This window comes from Apteryx mantelli, chromosome 5 (assembly GCF_036417845.1).
Source record: "Apteryx mantelli isolate bAptMan1 chromosome 5, bAptMan1.hap1, whole genome shotgun sequence".
NCBI lineage: Eukaryota > Metazoa > Chordata > Aves > Apterygiformes > Apterygidae > Apteryx > Apteryx mantelli.
This window is the reverse complement of record NC_089982.1, coordinates 74,511,729-74,527,460: the sequence shown is the minus strand read 5'-3', so window position 1 is coordinate 74,527,460 and position 15,732 is coordinate 74,511,729. Positions and strand designations below refer to the sequence as shown.

General features: G+C 38.5%; 2 protein-coding genes and 1 long non-coding RNA gene across 9 annotated transcripts in view; all 3 read right to left on the bottom strand.

The window, feature by feature from the left end:
• Window positions 1-3,557, bottom strand: part of TBC1D14 (TBC1 domain family member 14) — a 73,557-nt gene extending 70,000 nt beyond the window's left edge. Inside the window, exon 1 of the mRNA XM_067298260.1 lies at window positions 3,481-3,557. Within this exon, the coding sequence (XP_067154361.1) occupies window positions 3,481-3,523 (43 nt within the window). The 5' untranslated portion in view covers window positions 3,524-3,557. The remainder of the gene's footprint in view (window positions 1-3,480) is intronic.
• Window positions 3,558-5,339: 1,782 nt separating this feature from the next.
• Window positions 5,340-10,789, bottom strand: LOC106498722 (uncharacterized). The gene is made up of 3 exons (XR_001295026.2): window positions 10,432-10,789; window positions 8,585-8,654; window positions 5,340-5,541 (listed from the first exon to the last, which is right to left on the bottom strand). It is a non-coding gene; the product is annotated as an uncharacterized lncRNA (long non-coding RNA).
• A 1,302-nt stretch (window positions 10,790-12,091) lies between these two features.
• Window positions 12,092-15,732, bottom strand: part of KIAA0232 (KIAA0232 ortholog) — a 68,805-nt gene continuing 65,164 nt past the window's right edge. For 6 of the 7 annotated variants that reach the window (XM_067298251.1, XM_067298252.1, XM_067298255.1 and 3 more), the window contains one exon: window positions 13,113-14,764. In XM_067298251.1, coding sequence (XP_067154352.1) covers window positions 14,585-14,764 — 180 coding nt within the window. In that variant the 3' untranslated portion in view covers window positions 13,113-14,584. Of the gene's footprint in view, window positions 12,809-13,112; window positions 14,765-15,732 lie in introns of those variants that run through there. The other variant, XM_067298253.1, reaches the window with a different exon arrangement.

The window sequence follows — 15,732 nt, the reverse complement described above, 5'->3', positions numbered from 1 at the left end:
TTCCATTTTGACTAAAACATTTGTGAACATGCACACTTTTCTTATAGAGTTGCTATAGCAACTTTTTTTTTTTTTTGCATTACCATGGTTTGAAAAGCTTACATGCTCTGCAATCTAAAGAAGTGATTTCTTGAGATAGTTATACAAATTTCATACATTAGCAACCTCTTTGTTCAGTGCATTAAAACTGTAATGGCCAGCAAAAACAAACAGAAAAACCTACATAACATTTCCTGAATATAGGCAATGAATTATTCTACTTTATCAAGTTGATTATGAGAGTTAAAGTGTATAAATATGATGTAATAGGAAGCATGAAATATAGTTATTTTTGCAAACATTTGCTCTCTTGCTCTTTGACCTTCTTCCTTGGATTCGCTTATTTTACTATAGTAAGTCTGACTATTCTCTTCCCCTTACTCACCCACCCCTTCATACACATTGTATTGCTTCTTAAACGAACAGCCCATCCAGCTCCAATGTTTCTCTAAAGCATATACACACCCTACTGAATTTTAAAAGCAAGGGTGCAGGTGTTTGCTTGACCACAATTCATACTTATTAACGTATCTAGAAAATACAGTCCAGAAAATCAAGTTCAGAAGTTTAAACAGCCAAGAACAACTTTGATGGCGTTTGAGTAAATAGCACAGACACGCTCCCATAATGAGTTGCTCTACTGACTGCCTTCATTTCTGCTCAGTGATTTTCCTAAGCAGCAGTCAGTCCTTAGCTTAATCACATGGCTCTTCTTGACTAAACTTACAAATTATAAGCATTCAAGTGGCCTTGGGAAGAGCCAGCAAATACAGCAGCTCAAGAGGTCGAACAATTCTGTAAACAAGAGAGCTCAGAGAGAAATGAAAATAAATTCCCATGCAGGGTAGTGAAACTTTTGACTTGGTTTGGTATTTTTTTAGGCAGGAAATTTAACAGGAAGAGTTCCTTTAAATGGGTAATCAGCAAAAGCAGAAGTATGTAACAGCTATAGTCTGCTGGAGCAAACTGTGCAATAACAAACTGCAAAGGTTTTACACAGTTCAGCGAAACCATGGGTAGCTTTGAAATATACCCCATCAAGGGCTTTAAATGAAAGCTTGAGAGGTGATCAGCTGCCAAAAACATACATAACTCCTTGATTCATTTTGCATTAGGCTGTTGTAGGATTGTTCTTTAAAGACAAAAAAGTAAAGTGGTATTTAGCTTCCTGGACTTTTTTTAGCTGCCTCACTGATAAGTAGAATATGTGATGTAGTTGTCAAATCTAAGTGTTACGTACTCTAATACTAACTTCTTTCCACAAATCATTTATTAACATAACATTATGGTAACATTATTATAGACATAACATTAGCATAACAAACTATTGAGCAAAAATAAGCAATTTTGTCTGCACAGTATTCAGAATTCCCATGACCTCTTTAGATGGTAATATATTTAAATAAAAATGAGATTTGTAATATCTTCCTTGACATCCTACGTCTTACGAGAATCATGATCTCACAAGTATCAAAGAAGAGAGATGGCAATAGGAAGGGAGATATAAAGATAAAAGGGAGGTCACCAATGACAAGGAGGTAGGGATCATTTACTCATTACCTCTTCCGACATAAGAGCTAAGGGGCACCATATAAAGGTAGTTGTAGCCAGGTTCAGAACTAATGTCAGGATACAGTTAGTCACACAATGGGCAGTCAAGCTGTGGAACTCCTTGCCACAGTACACGGTGGATGCCAGAAGTTTACATGATCTTAAGTTCATGGAAGGAAAATTCACTGAGGATTCCTAAGCACAAAGAAACCATACATAGCTCAGAAGTCCCAGAACTGCAAATGTTAGGACTTCAGGGAAATAAGAACATTAGCCCTGATTTTAGACTTCTCCTGGGTAAATCCTTCTGCCTGTGAGGAGGAATTTTGGTCTGATCCTGTACGGCTGTCTGTCTGTAGAGTTTTACATTCCTGAGATTCTGATCGCGGCACGTATGAAGGCATGTTCCGACAATACCAGAGGAGTTAAAACAGATTTTGACTTTTCGTATCACCCAACCACACAGAGGGAAGAAGTCATATTTGATTGTAATTTTTAATATATAGAATAAAATGGCTAACTTTTACCAATTTTGTTGTAAATTTAAAACTGTTAGAACAAAGATCAGGAAGAAGCCAACAAAAGTCACATTCTTCTAAATTTACTGTGGCTTGCATTGTAACTTAGGCAAGTAACTTATTTAGAGGGAAGGTTTAGACAATTTTTCACAAAACAGGCAGCATTTTTATCACCTTCTCTCTTCAACACTGCTATTTCTGCCAGCAAAAAATGTATTTTTGATTTTTAGAGCAAGGAATTTCTTAATTACAAAGTTATAACATTTTTTCTTCTCAAGAAGAAAAGATGCAAAAAAGAAGAAAGTGAAGGGTTTAAACTCTTCATGCACTTAATATTTTTTATTGCATGTAGCAAGAAACAGAGTACAACACTGGTATCAAGTGCAACTGCAGATGACCTCAGCATACATGAACATGCATCAAAAAGTTCCATTTATTAAAGCAGTTCTTATTTCCAATTGTGTATGGTCACATTCTAACAGTCACAGCATTTTCAACAAAGAAAATTTCTGTAGGCTAGAAAGCAAAGCATGAGATACTGTGATTAACACTACATATGCAATCACTGCCAAAAACTTAATAGCAAAAAGAAATTACTTGGGATTTTTTCATTAATAAGTCGTTTATCTAACTCTCAGCCAGCTGCCTTCATAAAGCATGAGCTCTACAAACCTGGCTTTTGAGCAGAGAATTTGGAAAGTGATCATAAGCGAACTATTCACGGTTTTTCCACTTTTTTTTGCTATGTCAGGCAGTATAAATGAGTCACGGTGTTCTGCTAAGCCTCTGTTCTGGAAGCAGTTTACAGACTTCTTTTTGCCCTACCAAGAGCTCAGAAAAATGCGAGATCACACTGAACTAGGTGCAGTGTCACAAGAAACTGAACTTCTGCTATTTCCATAAAGTTCCCGATGAAGTTTTATTTAGTCTTTGGAAATCACCTAGAAGGACGTGGATTAAAAAGAAAGACTGCGAGAGAGAGGAAAGTTGTTTCCTTCTCGCAGGCTGCAGGAAACCTTCACAATGCTGAACCAGGCTTATCTGGTGGCCTGAATTAAAAAAAAAAAAAAGAAAAAAAAAAAGAAAGGAAAGGAAGAGCCCACAAACCAACCACTGCCCTTCTCAAAAGGCATCAGGAAGCGACGCCCGCGCTCGCCTGCGGTCTCCGAACCCCCCCGCCGGCAGCGCAGCGGTGCCGCGCGGCGCCTCTAACTTTTTAAGATGGTCGCGGCAGGTCTCAGCAGCCGCGGCGCTGCCGCCCCCTCGCCGCAGGCCGGCTCGCCCCCGCCGCCGCCCACGCCGCGCCCGCGCAGGGGCCGCCCGGCGGCTCCAACCGCCCCCCCGGAGCCCAGCGGCAACTCGGACGCCTCACCGGGGCAGCGCTGCCTCCCGTGGCTCTCCTCGCGCCGGGCCATGCCCACCGCTCCCCGCGGCGGCTGCTCCCGCGGCGCTACTAGGCGGCTGGCGGCGGGTCCATGTCGCGCTCAGGTGCCCGAGGAGGAGCGGCGAGGCCGCGGGGTCAGCGGAGGTGAGGCGGCGCAGCCCCCGCCCGCCGGGCGCCCTCCCCGCGCCGCGCAGGGCCTCCCATGGCGCCCGCCCCCGCGGCAGGCGCGGCGCGGCGCACACCTGGCGGCGGGCTCTGCCGGCGGGGCAGGTGCCGGGCTCCCTCCGCCACGCTCCGGTGCCCGCTGCGCGGCCGCCGCCGCCGCCTTCCCCCTTCCCTTCCCTTCCCTTCTTTTCCCTTCCCCGTGCCGCCTCCGCCGCCCCCCGGCGCCGCCGCTCCCCCTCCTCGGCGCGGCGGTTGCAGGCCCCGCCCGCCGGGGAGGACACGCCTGCGCGGCGGGGGGCGGGGGGCACGCGGGGGAGGTGGCCGTTGGGCGCCGGCTGCCGGCCGCCATTTTGAATCACCTCAGCACGCAGCGGGGCCGGGGGGGGCGGGCTGCGCGCGCCCGGCCGCGGCGCGGCCATCCGGTTTCGAGCGGGGGCGCCTCGCCGGGCGGCCCTCGCTCAGCGGGGTCCTGCGCCCACGTTACGGGGCGGCTGCAGCCCCGGGCTCCCTCCCGGGCGGGAGCGCCAGCGCCTCCCCCCGGCCGCTCCGAGGCCCCAGCGCGGCGGGCCGGCGGCCCCCGGGCAGAGCAGGCCCGCGACGAGTCCCCGGGCTGGTTTTTCTTTAAAATGAAAACGGCATTTAGTGTTTCAAGCGAGCTTGGGCTGTGCGAGGTCTCAGTTTGGGGTATCAGCTGAAGGCATATCCATATTTTGATGGACTTTTGTCCTGCTGGTCAGAACATTAATGCCCCTAGTAGAGGCTCTAGAAGGATCATTGCTATTCTAGCGTGCTTGGTTTATCTTCTTGGTTTATCCGTTACCGTTTTTTACCCTTCCATCCTCTTATCCTTGCCTACTTTTACCCCCTTCTCAAAAATGTTCTCTCTTGACTTTTGCCTCCTCAGCCTATTACGCACATCCCTTCTCTCCACCCTCGCATTGACATCTAAGGAGTCAACACCTCACAGGAGCAGAGCCCTCATGTTTCCTTCTCTAAAGTAGCAGATATATCTTTGAAACTCATCCTTGCTTTTTCTGCAAAGGTCATAAATATTTTGCTTCCCAAACCTAGTGATCATGTCTCTAGAATATATTAAGGTATAAAAATAAAGTTGCTCTCCCAGCTTGACTGTGTAAGTAGCAACTGCTTGTTGCAATTTCACACAAGTTGCTTCTGCCCTGAAGTTGGGAGTGTGAGTGCAGCAAATGTTGGGATATCAGATCGTGTATTAACGTGCTTTTTAATATCAAGAAGAGCAAAGCCATGATTATTCAGGCTTTGATATGGGCAAATTACACAAATAAATCGCGAGAGGCTGAGGTAAACTTCTGCTGAAGTATGTGCCACCATGACCCCATTAATACTGTTTCCATGCTATCAAGATGAGAATTAGCTTAAATATATCTATTAATGTTGTAATCACACCACTCATTATTGTGTATATCTGTTTGTAGGTTACAGGGTCACATAAGCATCTCATCTAAAAGATTATTTTTTTATAGGGGTCTAAATTTGTTGGTTTGAAGATAGTCAATGTAGGTATAAAAATGCTGAATGAGATATCACCATACAACATAAAGATGCTTTTTACTTATTCTTGGTAGTTCAGTGGAACAAATTCTCTGAAAATCACTGCTACCTCTGTGACACAGCTGACATTATTATTTAAAAAGGGTAAATAAAAGCACAACAGTTCTAAAACATTATAAGCTTGCTCACGTACAAGAGATGCTATTTTGGAGCATTCACTGTAACAAATTTATTTTTCAGTATTAACATTTTCCTTTGGTTCTTGAGAGTGGGAATTAATTCTTCTGTTGGAGCAACTAGAACATTGTATCATTGTCATGGTATCATCAAGCTTGTGTCAGAGCTGTTAGGTTCCTAGGGAAAATAACAGGATGAAAATACACAGTAATGAATTTTTTAAGTCTGTAGTGTTTCTCCAAAGAAAACAGTGATGCTCCTATTTTTGTAATTTTATTTAGGCTGAAGAAACTATTAGAAAAATCTGCCATGGGAAATCATTCAGCAGTAGCAGGGTGTGGAGTACAGCTAAAAGTTTCAAATCAACCAAGGGCACTTAAATACCTTTTAGGTCAGTAGTTATTTAGGGATAGATTTATGCCTAACACTCATAATGCCTCTGGGATCCCATCCTAAGTAGTTTATTTTCCCATTTCCAACCCACAGATGACCCTTCCTATTCTGCAGTTAAGCTCTTTGATACTTGCTCACAGCAAAATTCCTACTATTCTTTGTACTGAGGAAACATATAAGAACAACCAGGATCCCACAGGTACTGTACAAATACCAGGGTCAGCCTCAAAATGCTTACAGAAAATGATGGCTTAGTCAATATAAAAATACATTCTTAATTGCATGTGAATGACAGTATATGTAGTTGAAAAGGGTAATACTTTTCTGCTATTAGCAAAAGTTGACTTTTTGCAGCAGTAACTAGCATTAGTTCTGTTAAAGCCACCTCCATCAGTGACAACATAGGTTCCATCTATAAGAATTGGGTATTTGTTATCATTCCTCTTTATTGATAAATACTGAAGGGCTGAAATAATATGACCAAATACAGCTTCACATTTTTACCCCTGTGGAAGTGTGGAATCTCCTAATTACTAAATAAAAAGAAAATATAATGTCTATGGGAAGTATAAATATACAACTAAGTGCAAAGGGGTCCTTTTAGAACCTTTGTTTCCCAGCTGTGCAAAATTTAAAGGAGTTGTTGATACAGAAGGGCATGCTGAAAAATCAAGTGTTCCTGTTATGACAGATGCCCTATAAGAAAGAATCAGCAAATCCTCAAAGATATGATAAAAAGGTTGGTTTTGGTGTCATATTTTTTCCTAATACAGCATTAATATTTAATAATAATTTAATAATTTAATTTAATAATTTAATAATTTAATTTAATAATTTAATAATTAATATTTTTTATGTCTAAACCTGCCTGACTGACTGTTTAAGCTTTTTTAAAAAGAAGTCTTAGCATGAAGTGTAAATGTTTACAGAGTATTTACAAGAAGAAAAGTTTGCAATACTTGAGCTTCTTTGGTACTACATGAGATATATCCTTTCTCTTCTGAATTCTTCAGAATCAGGCTAAATGCTTCTTGAAACAAACAGTGAAAGATGATATGAAAAATAAACACAAATTAAAATGTTACTCAGCATTCACCCAAATCTGGAGCAGTGCAGTCTGGCAAAATGGACAAAAATGAAATAAAAAATCTCTAAGAAACATTTATATTAATGCTTACTCAGTACAATTATCGTTAGTGCTCTGCCATTGATTTAGAGTCAGGTAAATCTGCAAAATAAGTAGTGAATTTTTTAAAAACTCCTGGGGCAAAATCTTGATGTCTTCAAGAGTGTCTTGCCCATGGCTGTTCTGCAGAAATGAATCACTACATACAACTACCTGAAGTGGGCAACTGAAGCTCACCTAGTGGGTAAAAAAAGTCTAAGTGGTCTAACAGATCAATGCTAAAGAATTTAATTCCCCCAAAATGTGTTTTTAAAGGCCCTATCATACAAACTCATATTCGTGCCAGTAGAATTCAAGACTCCAGTTTTATGGTTACTGTTTCCAGGAAAGCACAAAGAGTTTGGTATGCTCTGTTCTGTCTCACCGATTTTTCAAAAATATGCATGCATATGAAAAAAGCGTGTGAAATAACAGTCCTTATTTTGTCCCTGTAGAACAAACAGGAGTTCAGGAACAGAAATGCAAGCTTCCTTCATGCTTCTCATGCCTCTAGATGTATGAAATCCACTCTCTGCTTAGTCTTTTACTTCTCTTTTGAAGCTTCAACAATTTTGCAGTTGGTATTTTAATCTTTTTAAGAACTGGATGGAAACATCTAGATTGAATTTTCATTTATCATAAAACAAGTATGATGCAGGCAGTTTTCAGAGACAGCCAAACTGAGCTTCATTTGAATCAGCTTTGCAGTTCCCTGTCTATCTTGAGATCAGTAATTCTCTGTCATAAACTAGAAGACACTTCAGTATAACATCTTTTATCTAGATAAGTAAAGATTTGCATATTATGAAGATACAACAGTCACACATCATTGAATACTATAACTAGCCGATTAGTATCTCCTGTCTGGATTTCCCATCACTGTCATTTAAAGTAGTTTTAGCTCATGCAGGCAGGAGTGTCAGTGTGCTGAAAGTAACAAAAGATGGACAATCTCCATTACAGTCCATCATGCTGAGAGACAGAAAAATTCACTCTTGAAGGTAAGTGTCAGAACAGAGATCAGACATTGATCTTTTTCCTACTTGCTTTACAGAATTACTTGTATTTGTGAGAAAGTAACTAGTGCACATTTTATGGTACAGAAAAAGGGAATGCTACTGATTTGTAGCAATGAGCAAGATTATGATTTGATCAAAAAATATCAATACCTGTCAAGCAAATGGTGATGTTTTTGACAAATGGCGAATACTTATGCTCTCCTACCTCAAATTCGTCACAAATGATTTTGTTTTCAAAACTAATGTTTGTCTGTCTTTTGGACAGCTGTGATTAATAGCAGTCCATTTCCAGCGCAGCCACCATCAGCACAGGCTTTCCTACTAGCAGTGCAAAGTCCGTGCACCAGACCATTTTAATAGGTTTGGGATGAATCAGGAACAGCTGGAGAAAATACCATTTCATTCTCCCCAAGGGCTGCCTTATTCTGTAGAATGCAGAAGGCCAGCCAAAACTTAATTCTGATAAACACAAAAAGATGAGGAAAGTGAAATCAGGTTTATAACTACCATTACTGCTAACCTTCTGTTATCATGGGGTAAAAATGGACTTAAATCGCTTAAGGAAGCTTCCATGTTTTCCCCCATATGGATAGCAATAAAATGAAGAGTGGGAAATGGTAAAGGAAGGTAGAACAAAACTTACCAGCATATTTGAATTGATACTACTGAAAAGTGATGCATGCGATTGGAAGGTTTATATCACTCTCTACAACCTATTTAGGAAAGACAAAATGAGTGAAACAAATGTGAAGGAATAATGCTGTGCATACTAAAAATATTGATATTTGTATTAATATTGCATTACGGAATCTTAAGTGCACACAAATGATTGCTATCAACATCTCCATGGTAGTTCTTTCTCAGATCTTAATGCGTTGCTAAATCACACCAGAGAAGGAAACTACCTACTTCTTATGCACATCTGTATAATGAAAAATTGGGATGTTACAGGAGATCTGTGCCCTTAAGCAGGCAGAATTTAAACTATGTTTCCAAAACCAAATAGATTATTTCTGTAACAGAAAAGGTATTGCACCCAAGATGTGGTAGTCTTCTATTGGAGCTTCCTAAGGAAGAAAAAAATGAGTACTAGACTAAAAATTAGTGGTTGTCTAGAATTTGTGATGACGAATGGATGAAACCCAGTAACAACCAATTTAGGCAGAGAACAGACCCAACTGATATTTCTCTGTATATATCTGTAGTGCTTCAAAGGAGTTAATATTTCCACTTTGAAGAAAATTATAGGAAAAAACAGGAAAATTTTTAAAAAGCATGAATGAGAACTGAGACTTCTTGAAGAAAATTTGGTTGCCAAACAGATAAGGATTTCACATCCAATAAAATATGGGCTAAAACCCCATTGCAATGTGAAGACAAATTTAAAAAAATACAAAAATGAGAGGTTATGAAATATAGAAAAAAATGTAAGAGGAAAAAGGGAAAAATCCTTTTGAAAGGGTGTTACAACAAAAAGAATACTAACAATCTTTAAAATTCACTATTGCTTGAATAAATAATGCAAAAAAGAAATGTTCAATACCTATTTCTGTCCTGTATTTGGAAGGGACTAGGGTGGCATACAATAGCAGGTAAGGATGATATGGCAAATTATTCTTTGGAAGATGATCTTTAACCAAACTCAAGTTGTACTTTTTTCAAAGACAAGCTACTGGGATCCATAAAGGAAAAACTGCATAAGATTTAATGGCCCCCAGGCAATCTATTGGTTCTTTTTTTCTCTTTAAACTGGGTAAATCAATAAGCTGTTCCTGTATTACGAATAATGGAAAACAGGATTGGAAGTGATCATTGAGTTCATCCTCTTTCCCCAAGGTAGGATCAAGTATACCAACATTACTTCTGACATGTTTTTCTTCTAATTTGATCCTAAAAATCTCTAATGGTGGAGATGACATCGCTATTTTAGGCAGTCTATTCTAGGGCTTACATATTTGCCTTCAGTAGCCACACTCTACTCCAATTCCTTTTGCTATGCCCAAGACAGTACTATAGCACTATTTTTTTCAGCTGTGGTATGGTCTAATTTACTAACCATTTCCTTTAGCTATTAGCACAAAAAGCATTAAAATGAATATGAAAATATCTTTTTTTTTAAACAAACTTGATTGTTTAGATTGACTTTAGAAGAAAGAAATTCAAGAATTTGAGACTAATCAGTTCTGTGATATAAGGAAACTTGTTAAATCTCACTGTGTTCCTGTTTCCTTGTATTGTAGGAAATAAGGTCTACACAGAGATGATGGGCAGTTAAGTTTTCTTCATTGACAATGATAAAGATTTCTAAGATCCTTATATAAAAGGCAATTGTGGCAATATTGTATAGCTATTACTATTATCAATAAAAGTGACTGTATTTTAGTGACAGGGAAAGAGACTTTTTATTGCTTTTGTACCTTCCCATGGTAATTTTGGTGTAATTTTGTTGCGCAATAGCCAGTACATTACAGTAACAGATGTAGTTCTTACAGAAGCACTTGCCCGGCAGGACGGCTGTCAGGTAGCAAAAGCCACTGTACGTGGAAGTCTTTCATCTGTTTCTCTCTCTCCTCAGACCCATGGCTAGATCTGCCAGATTTAAGTTTCTCAGAAGCCCTGTTATTATCATATTAAGCATATAGGTAGCTCATAATATTTATACACACTCACATGTTAAAACTGTATTTTAAGAACAATTCAAACAAACACAGGAAAAAGGATCTTACTGGAGAGAGCTAAAATGCATTAAAATTAGGTTTCACATGCCCAAAATCTTTGGAGTCTTGTTGCTCTTAGAATCTTCACAGTTGACAGAAAAACTATTGTATTATCAAATGCTGTACGTGATGGGTAGATGATGAATTCACTGGGGATAATATTTAAATATGCAGGAACTGCCATGAAGAGAATGAGTTACTAACTGTCAGGGCATCCTGGAAGGCTCCTGAAGTCATATTTTGAGATGCATTTAAAGCCTGCCCTGCCACTGACAGAAGCAATTGCTGCCCAGTAGTATTCACTGTTTTTGCATGGTAGAAGCATTGTTTATGTCAGAAACTAATTATTTGGGATATCCGGAAATAATATTGAGACACAACAATTGAAAGGCATGGTTGATCAACTTAATTCTCTTATCAAGCATCTTCTATAAACACAATGAAAATATGCTCCTTTAGTTATGCTATTTAATAAAAAAATACTTTGAAATATTTTTTGAAATTTATATTTGAAATTTATGCCTTAAGTTATTTGGATGAGTTTAGAATTTTTAAACACAGGAAAGGTTGCTAGATACTCCTGAACAAGAGACCCAAGGACCTTACAGAATAAATATTTTCTGTTATTTACTCATAGAGCATAGAGGGTTCCCAACTATGTATTTATGTACTGTTTCCATTGCAGTTCTAATTCAGGGGAGTCAGAATCATTCCACACTGAAGCCCAAGTCCTGTTTTTTGTTATATTTCGTTCATTATGGCTGCAACCTTACACCCGCATAATGAATGTTTACACTAAACTGAATGTGAGCTGCTGAAAAATGGGTCATTGTTTGTTTGAAGGTGTCTAGCTATGGATTTTGGATTTAGGAGCAGTTTGCATTTTGCTGTCACATGAGCAGTTCTAAAAAAGCAGAAATCAGCCATCGACTATGTAACAGTTGAGCACAGGTTGAAAGCAGAAACAAGATCTGCTACTTTGGATCCAGCACTAGGGTTAATAAACAAACAAATAAATAAATCTTTCACAGCCATGTCAGGGAGGGTTTGGGTTTATTTGTTTCCTAATTCTTTTTGTATTTTGGAAAGAAAATTAATGTGTTCTCTAAACATGATGATGTCCTTACAAATTCATTTTAGGATTGAGATCATGACATTTTTTACAAAGATAAATAAAGTGGGGACTACGCTTATGTATGTTTGTCATTTTTTTTCTAAGAATACATGCAGTGTACTTTTTTCTTTTCTTTTTGTCTTGTATTGAAAAAGCATAGAAATAGATGCTAAAAAATTATAGCAAGGAAAAGGACTCCCAAATTGGAAGTCTCATGGTATCTCTTACTTAAGAATGTTTAATTCTTAATTGCTGTTTTCTATCTAAATTATACACTTTAGCTAAAGAAAATGAACACACACACACACACCCCATCCAATTGTCCTTTTATATTTTTATTCGGTGTTAAGTAACTCCACAAGAAAACAAAATCAGTTACTCTGGTGTACGTGAAATCAGAACAATACAACCACTTGAAGCAAAAAGTAGAAACAAATTTCAGCCCAGGAATGGAAAACTGATACTTCAGTGCTATGGATATGCAATGCGCTTCATACCACAGTGCGGTTCAGCGTTTGCCAACCTTTAATGCTTTTGTTGTTGTTGCGTGTGTCTCTATCCATACAGAAAAACTAAAAACCACACTTCAACTCTCATTGAAAGCTTTAGAGCTTTAGCCATTAAACTATGAAAACAAGTAAAGACAATTTGTTATTGCCCAAGCTTGATATACCATTTTATTTTCCCCAAAGGTGCTGGAATATTACATGCCATAATGTAACTATAAGCAACACCTTTGCTATTTTTGAGCCCTTTCTTGCCAAAGAAGCAGCTCTATCCAAAATAAACTGAGCTGAAGTTTGTGTTTGAAATATATCCATTTGGTCATTTCTTACTCTAGAATGAAGCTCTATTCCATTCTTCACTGTAGTGATTTGAAGAATTTGTGTGTAAAGTTCTTTTTTTTTTTTTCTTTTTTCTTTTTTCTTTTTTTTTACTTTCATGTTTACAGTTAAATAGTTCTCAGTGCAGGTGCTAAACAACCTCTCAAGGAAGCTCCAGAAGAAAGTAAAATATATAAAAATCTATCCAAAGTCTGCAAATAAATTAAGAAAAAAAAACTGTAAAGTGTCAAAAGATTTTTTTGTATGAATACAAACCTTAAAACATATAGTTTAATAGGAGGACCAAAAAAAAGTCCCTGGGTAAGGACAAACCAAGCCAATTTTAAGTAAGGATTTCAATAAAAATGTTGCACAAAGAATGGCATGGTTTTTTTAAACCATGTATTTCAATTCTTACACTATCAATTGAATAACGGCAACAAAACCCAGTTATTATGAAAACCTTCCTAGCATAGAACATATTTCAAAGCCAGTTCAGTTCACATTTCAAACAACTATAGTTCTCGTGAGGTTTATTGCCTGTCAAAATTAATGGTTAAGCTTTTCAAGTCAGTATTGGACTTTCTGCACTTCCTGATGTTATAAACATGCTGCTATTGTATAGATTAGTTAGTTTGTTGTTGTTCTTTAAACTATGAGTTGGTAAAAACTTAGAATGTTTAGTTTTGCAAATATTGCTCCTCCTGGCTTATACATTTTGCATAACGTGTTAGAAGCACAAGGAGTTGATAGTCTTGTACAGATGCAACTTGACAATGTATTGACTTTCTAAGTTAACAAAATAAAATTTAAAAAGCAAGTCACATAAAGCAACAATCACTACTGCAATCACACATGTATGTTGTAAGTCATCACTTTCCCTACCCCCACCCACCACACACAACTTGCCCCAAACATTCTCTCAGAAACACAAAATGAACTACGAGATTTACTAAATTACAGCCACAACAGCAGCTAACTGCAGCAGCCACAGGATTTCTTTCAAGTGAAGCACTGACCCTTTGCATATAAAACATTGAACACTGAGCATTTTAGATAGTTTCAGTCATTCAGGCTCAAATTCAGTATAGGATGCTTTTGTAGGTTACATGAATGCCATCATTTGCAACAAGACAACATTCTCATTACCTGTTAGAAAATTCACAACAATCCACACATCACCCCAGTGGTTTATTATTTTTTGGTGTTCCTTCTTTTTAAACTTCTGCCCTATATCGGCAGGTTGCTAAAAAGGACAAAAAAAAAAAAGGGGGGGGGGGGAAGCCCACATTGCCTCCATACCTACAAAAAAATCCTTGGCTTCTCCAGTTAGCAAAAATACAAACCATGGTATCCTCAGTGTTGGTTTGCAGGAAGGGGGCAGGGGGAATCATAGGATAGAAAACACAGTTTCTGTAAGTCTCTAAAGCACAACCCTGTTGTTCCTACTTCAAAGTTATGAGATTTACTGAATGAAGACTGGACAAGTCATTCATGCTTTTCTCCTGCATTCAGAAAGGCACTGATAGATTACAGTGTTAAGTATTTATCTCCCAGTTCTTAAAGAACAAAGCCTAATGTGCCAAAAGCTAAAGTCTCTGAATAGCAGAAGTAGTTGTAGACACTGCGATGCTAAGAAGATAGTAATAGTGGTAGAGCTACAGTTACGAATGAAAATAACTGCAATTAAGATGCAAAAAAGCAGTGGTACTACTAAGACAAGCACATGCACATCCATTCTTGATTTGACAACACAATCTAGTCTAGTTCAAATAGCCAAGAATTTAACAGTTTGGGGGGGGGGGGGATCTTCAACAGGACAGCTGTGTCCTCATCTATAAAATAAGCAAGAAGAGAAAGATAAATACACATCTGAATCCATTAACTGAAGAGGAAACTCAAGTTGTTGTTTTAGAGCTACAGACCCTCAAGAAGGATAGTTTTCCATCTCATGTTACTTTTAAATCATCTGTTCTACTCTGCAGTTTTTATAGTTGAGTTCGAGAAAAAAGCTCCTCCTCACAAGGATCAGCCCATTCACTTCCACCTTCTGAAGCTGTGTCTTCAGAGCTGGAGCTATCACTGGAGTAGATGTTCTTCCTGAAGCCATTTGGTTTTGCCTCAGAATTTATATCATCTGCACATCTTGCTTCATAAACAGAAGAAACCTAAGGATTTAAACTGACAGTGTTGACTGGGAATAATAAAAAAAAACCAACACGCTTGTTCACTTCTAGGCTGGTATGGATTACAGGATTTTTGTAGATGTTCAGAAGAGATGTCACAATTACATTGAAGTTTTTCCTTTCCCTGACTTAGTCCGTTATGTATTAAGGACTAGAGAACAGCAGGAAAAAAAGTGGGGGGTTAATTTTTTTCCCCTTTTCCTTAACTTCAGGGTTTGCACAAAACAGCAAGAGAAACTAGAGTGAACTAATTTAGAATGCATCATCATCACTGGTAATTTAGAAAATTACTCTTAAAATTATCTCCAAATTTTAGTAATAAATATTAAGGAAATGCATCATTAATCTGCCTGAACTTCCAGCAAAACCAGTACATTGTCAGCTGAATCAGTAAAGTTATAGAAAGCATGTCACAGTGCAAGACTTAAGTCTTGTCATCAATATAAAGTTTAAAAACCTATCAGTAATTGCATGTGCACATGAATATTTTCCCTTCAGAAAAAACTAAACAAACAAACAAAAAACCCCCACACCACTAAGTGCATCAGCTTTTTGCTCAACAGGAGAGAATTGAGCATACATTATGTTCATTCCTTTTGGTTACCGGCCCTTCCTGCCTTCCACAGTGCACATCAGCCCACCCTGCACTTAGTGAAGTTAAAAACTGAGGAAAAAAAGATTCATATTTTTAACATACTTTGCAAGCAAAAAACAAGTATTCCCAAAGGAAACTGAGTTTGCTTAACTACTAAAAGTACAAACCCGAGCGCTGTGAGGAGTTTTCAGAAGAATATCCAAGACAAGGAAGAGATTAAAAGAAGTCATGAAAGAAAAGCTTTGAAGGATTTTTCTTATGGATTTCATTTGAGGCCATTTTCCTTTCTTTCTTTTTCTTTCTTTTTTTTTTTTTTAAGACTGAAAACTGTGATGAAAGGAAAGATGTGGTGGCA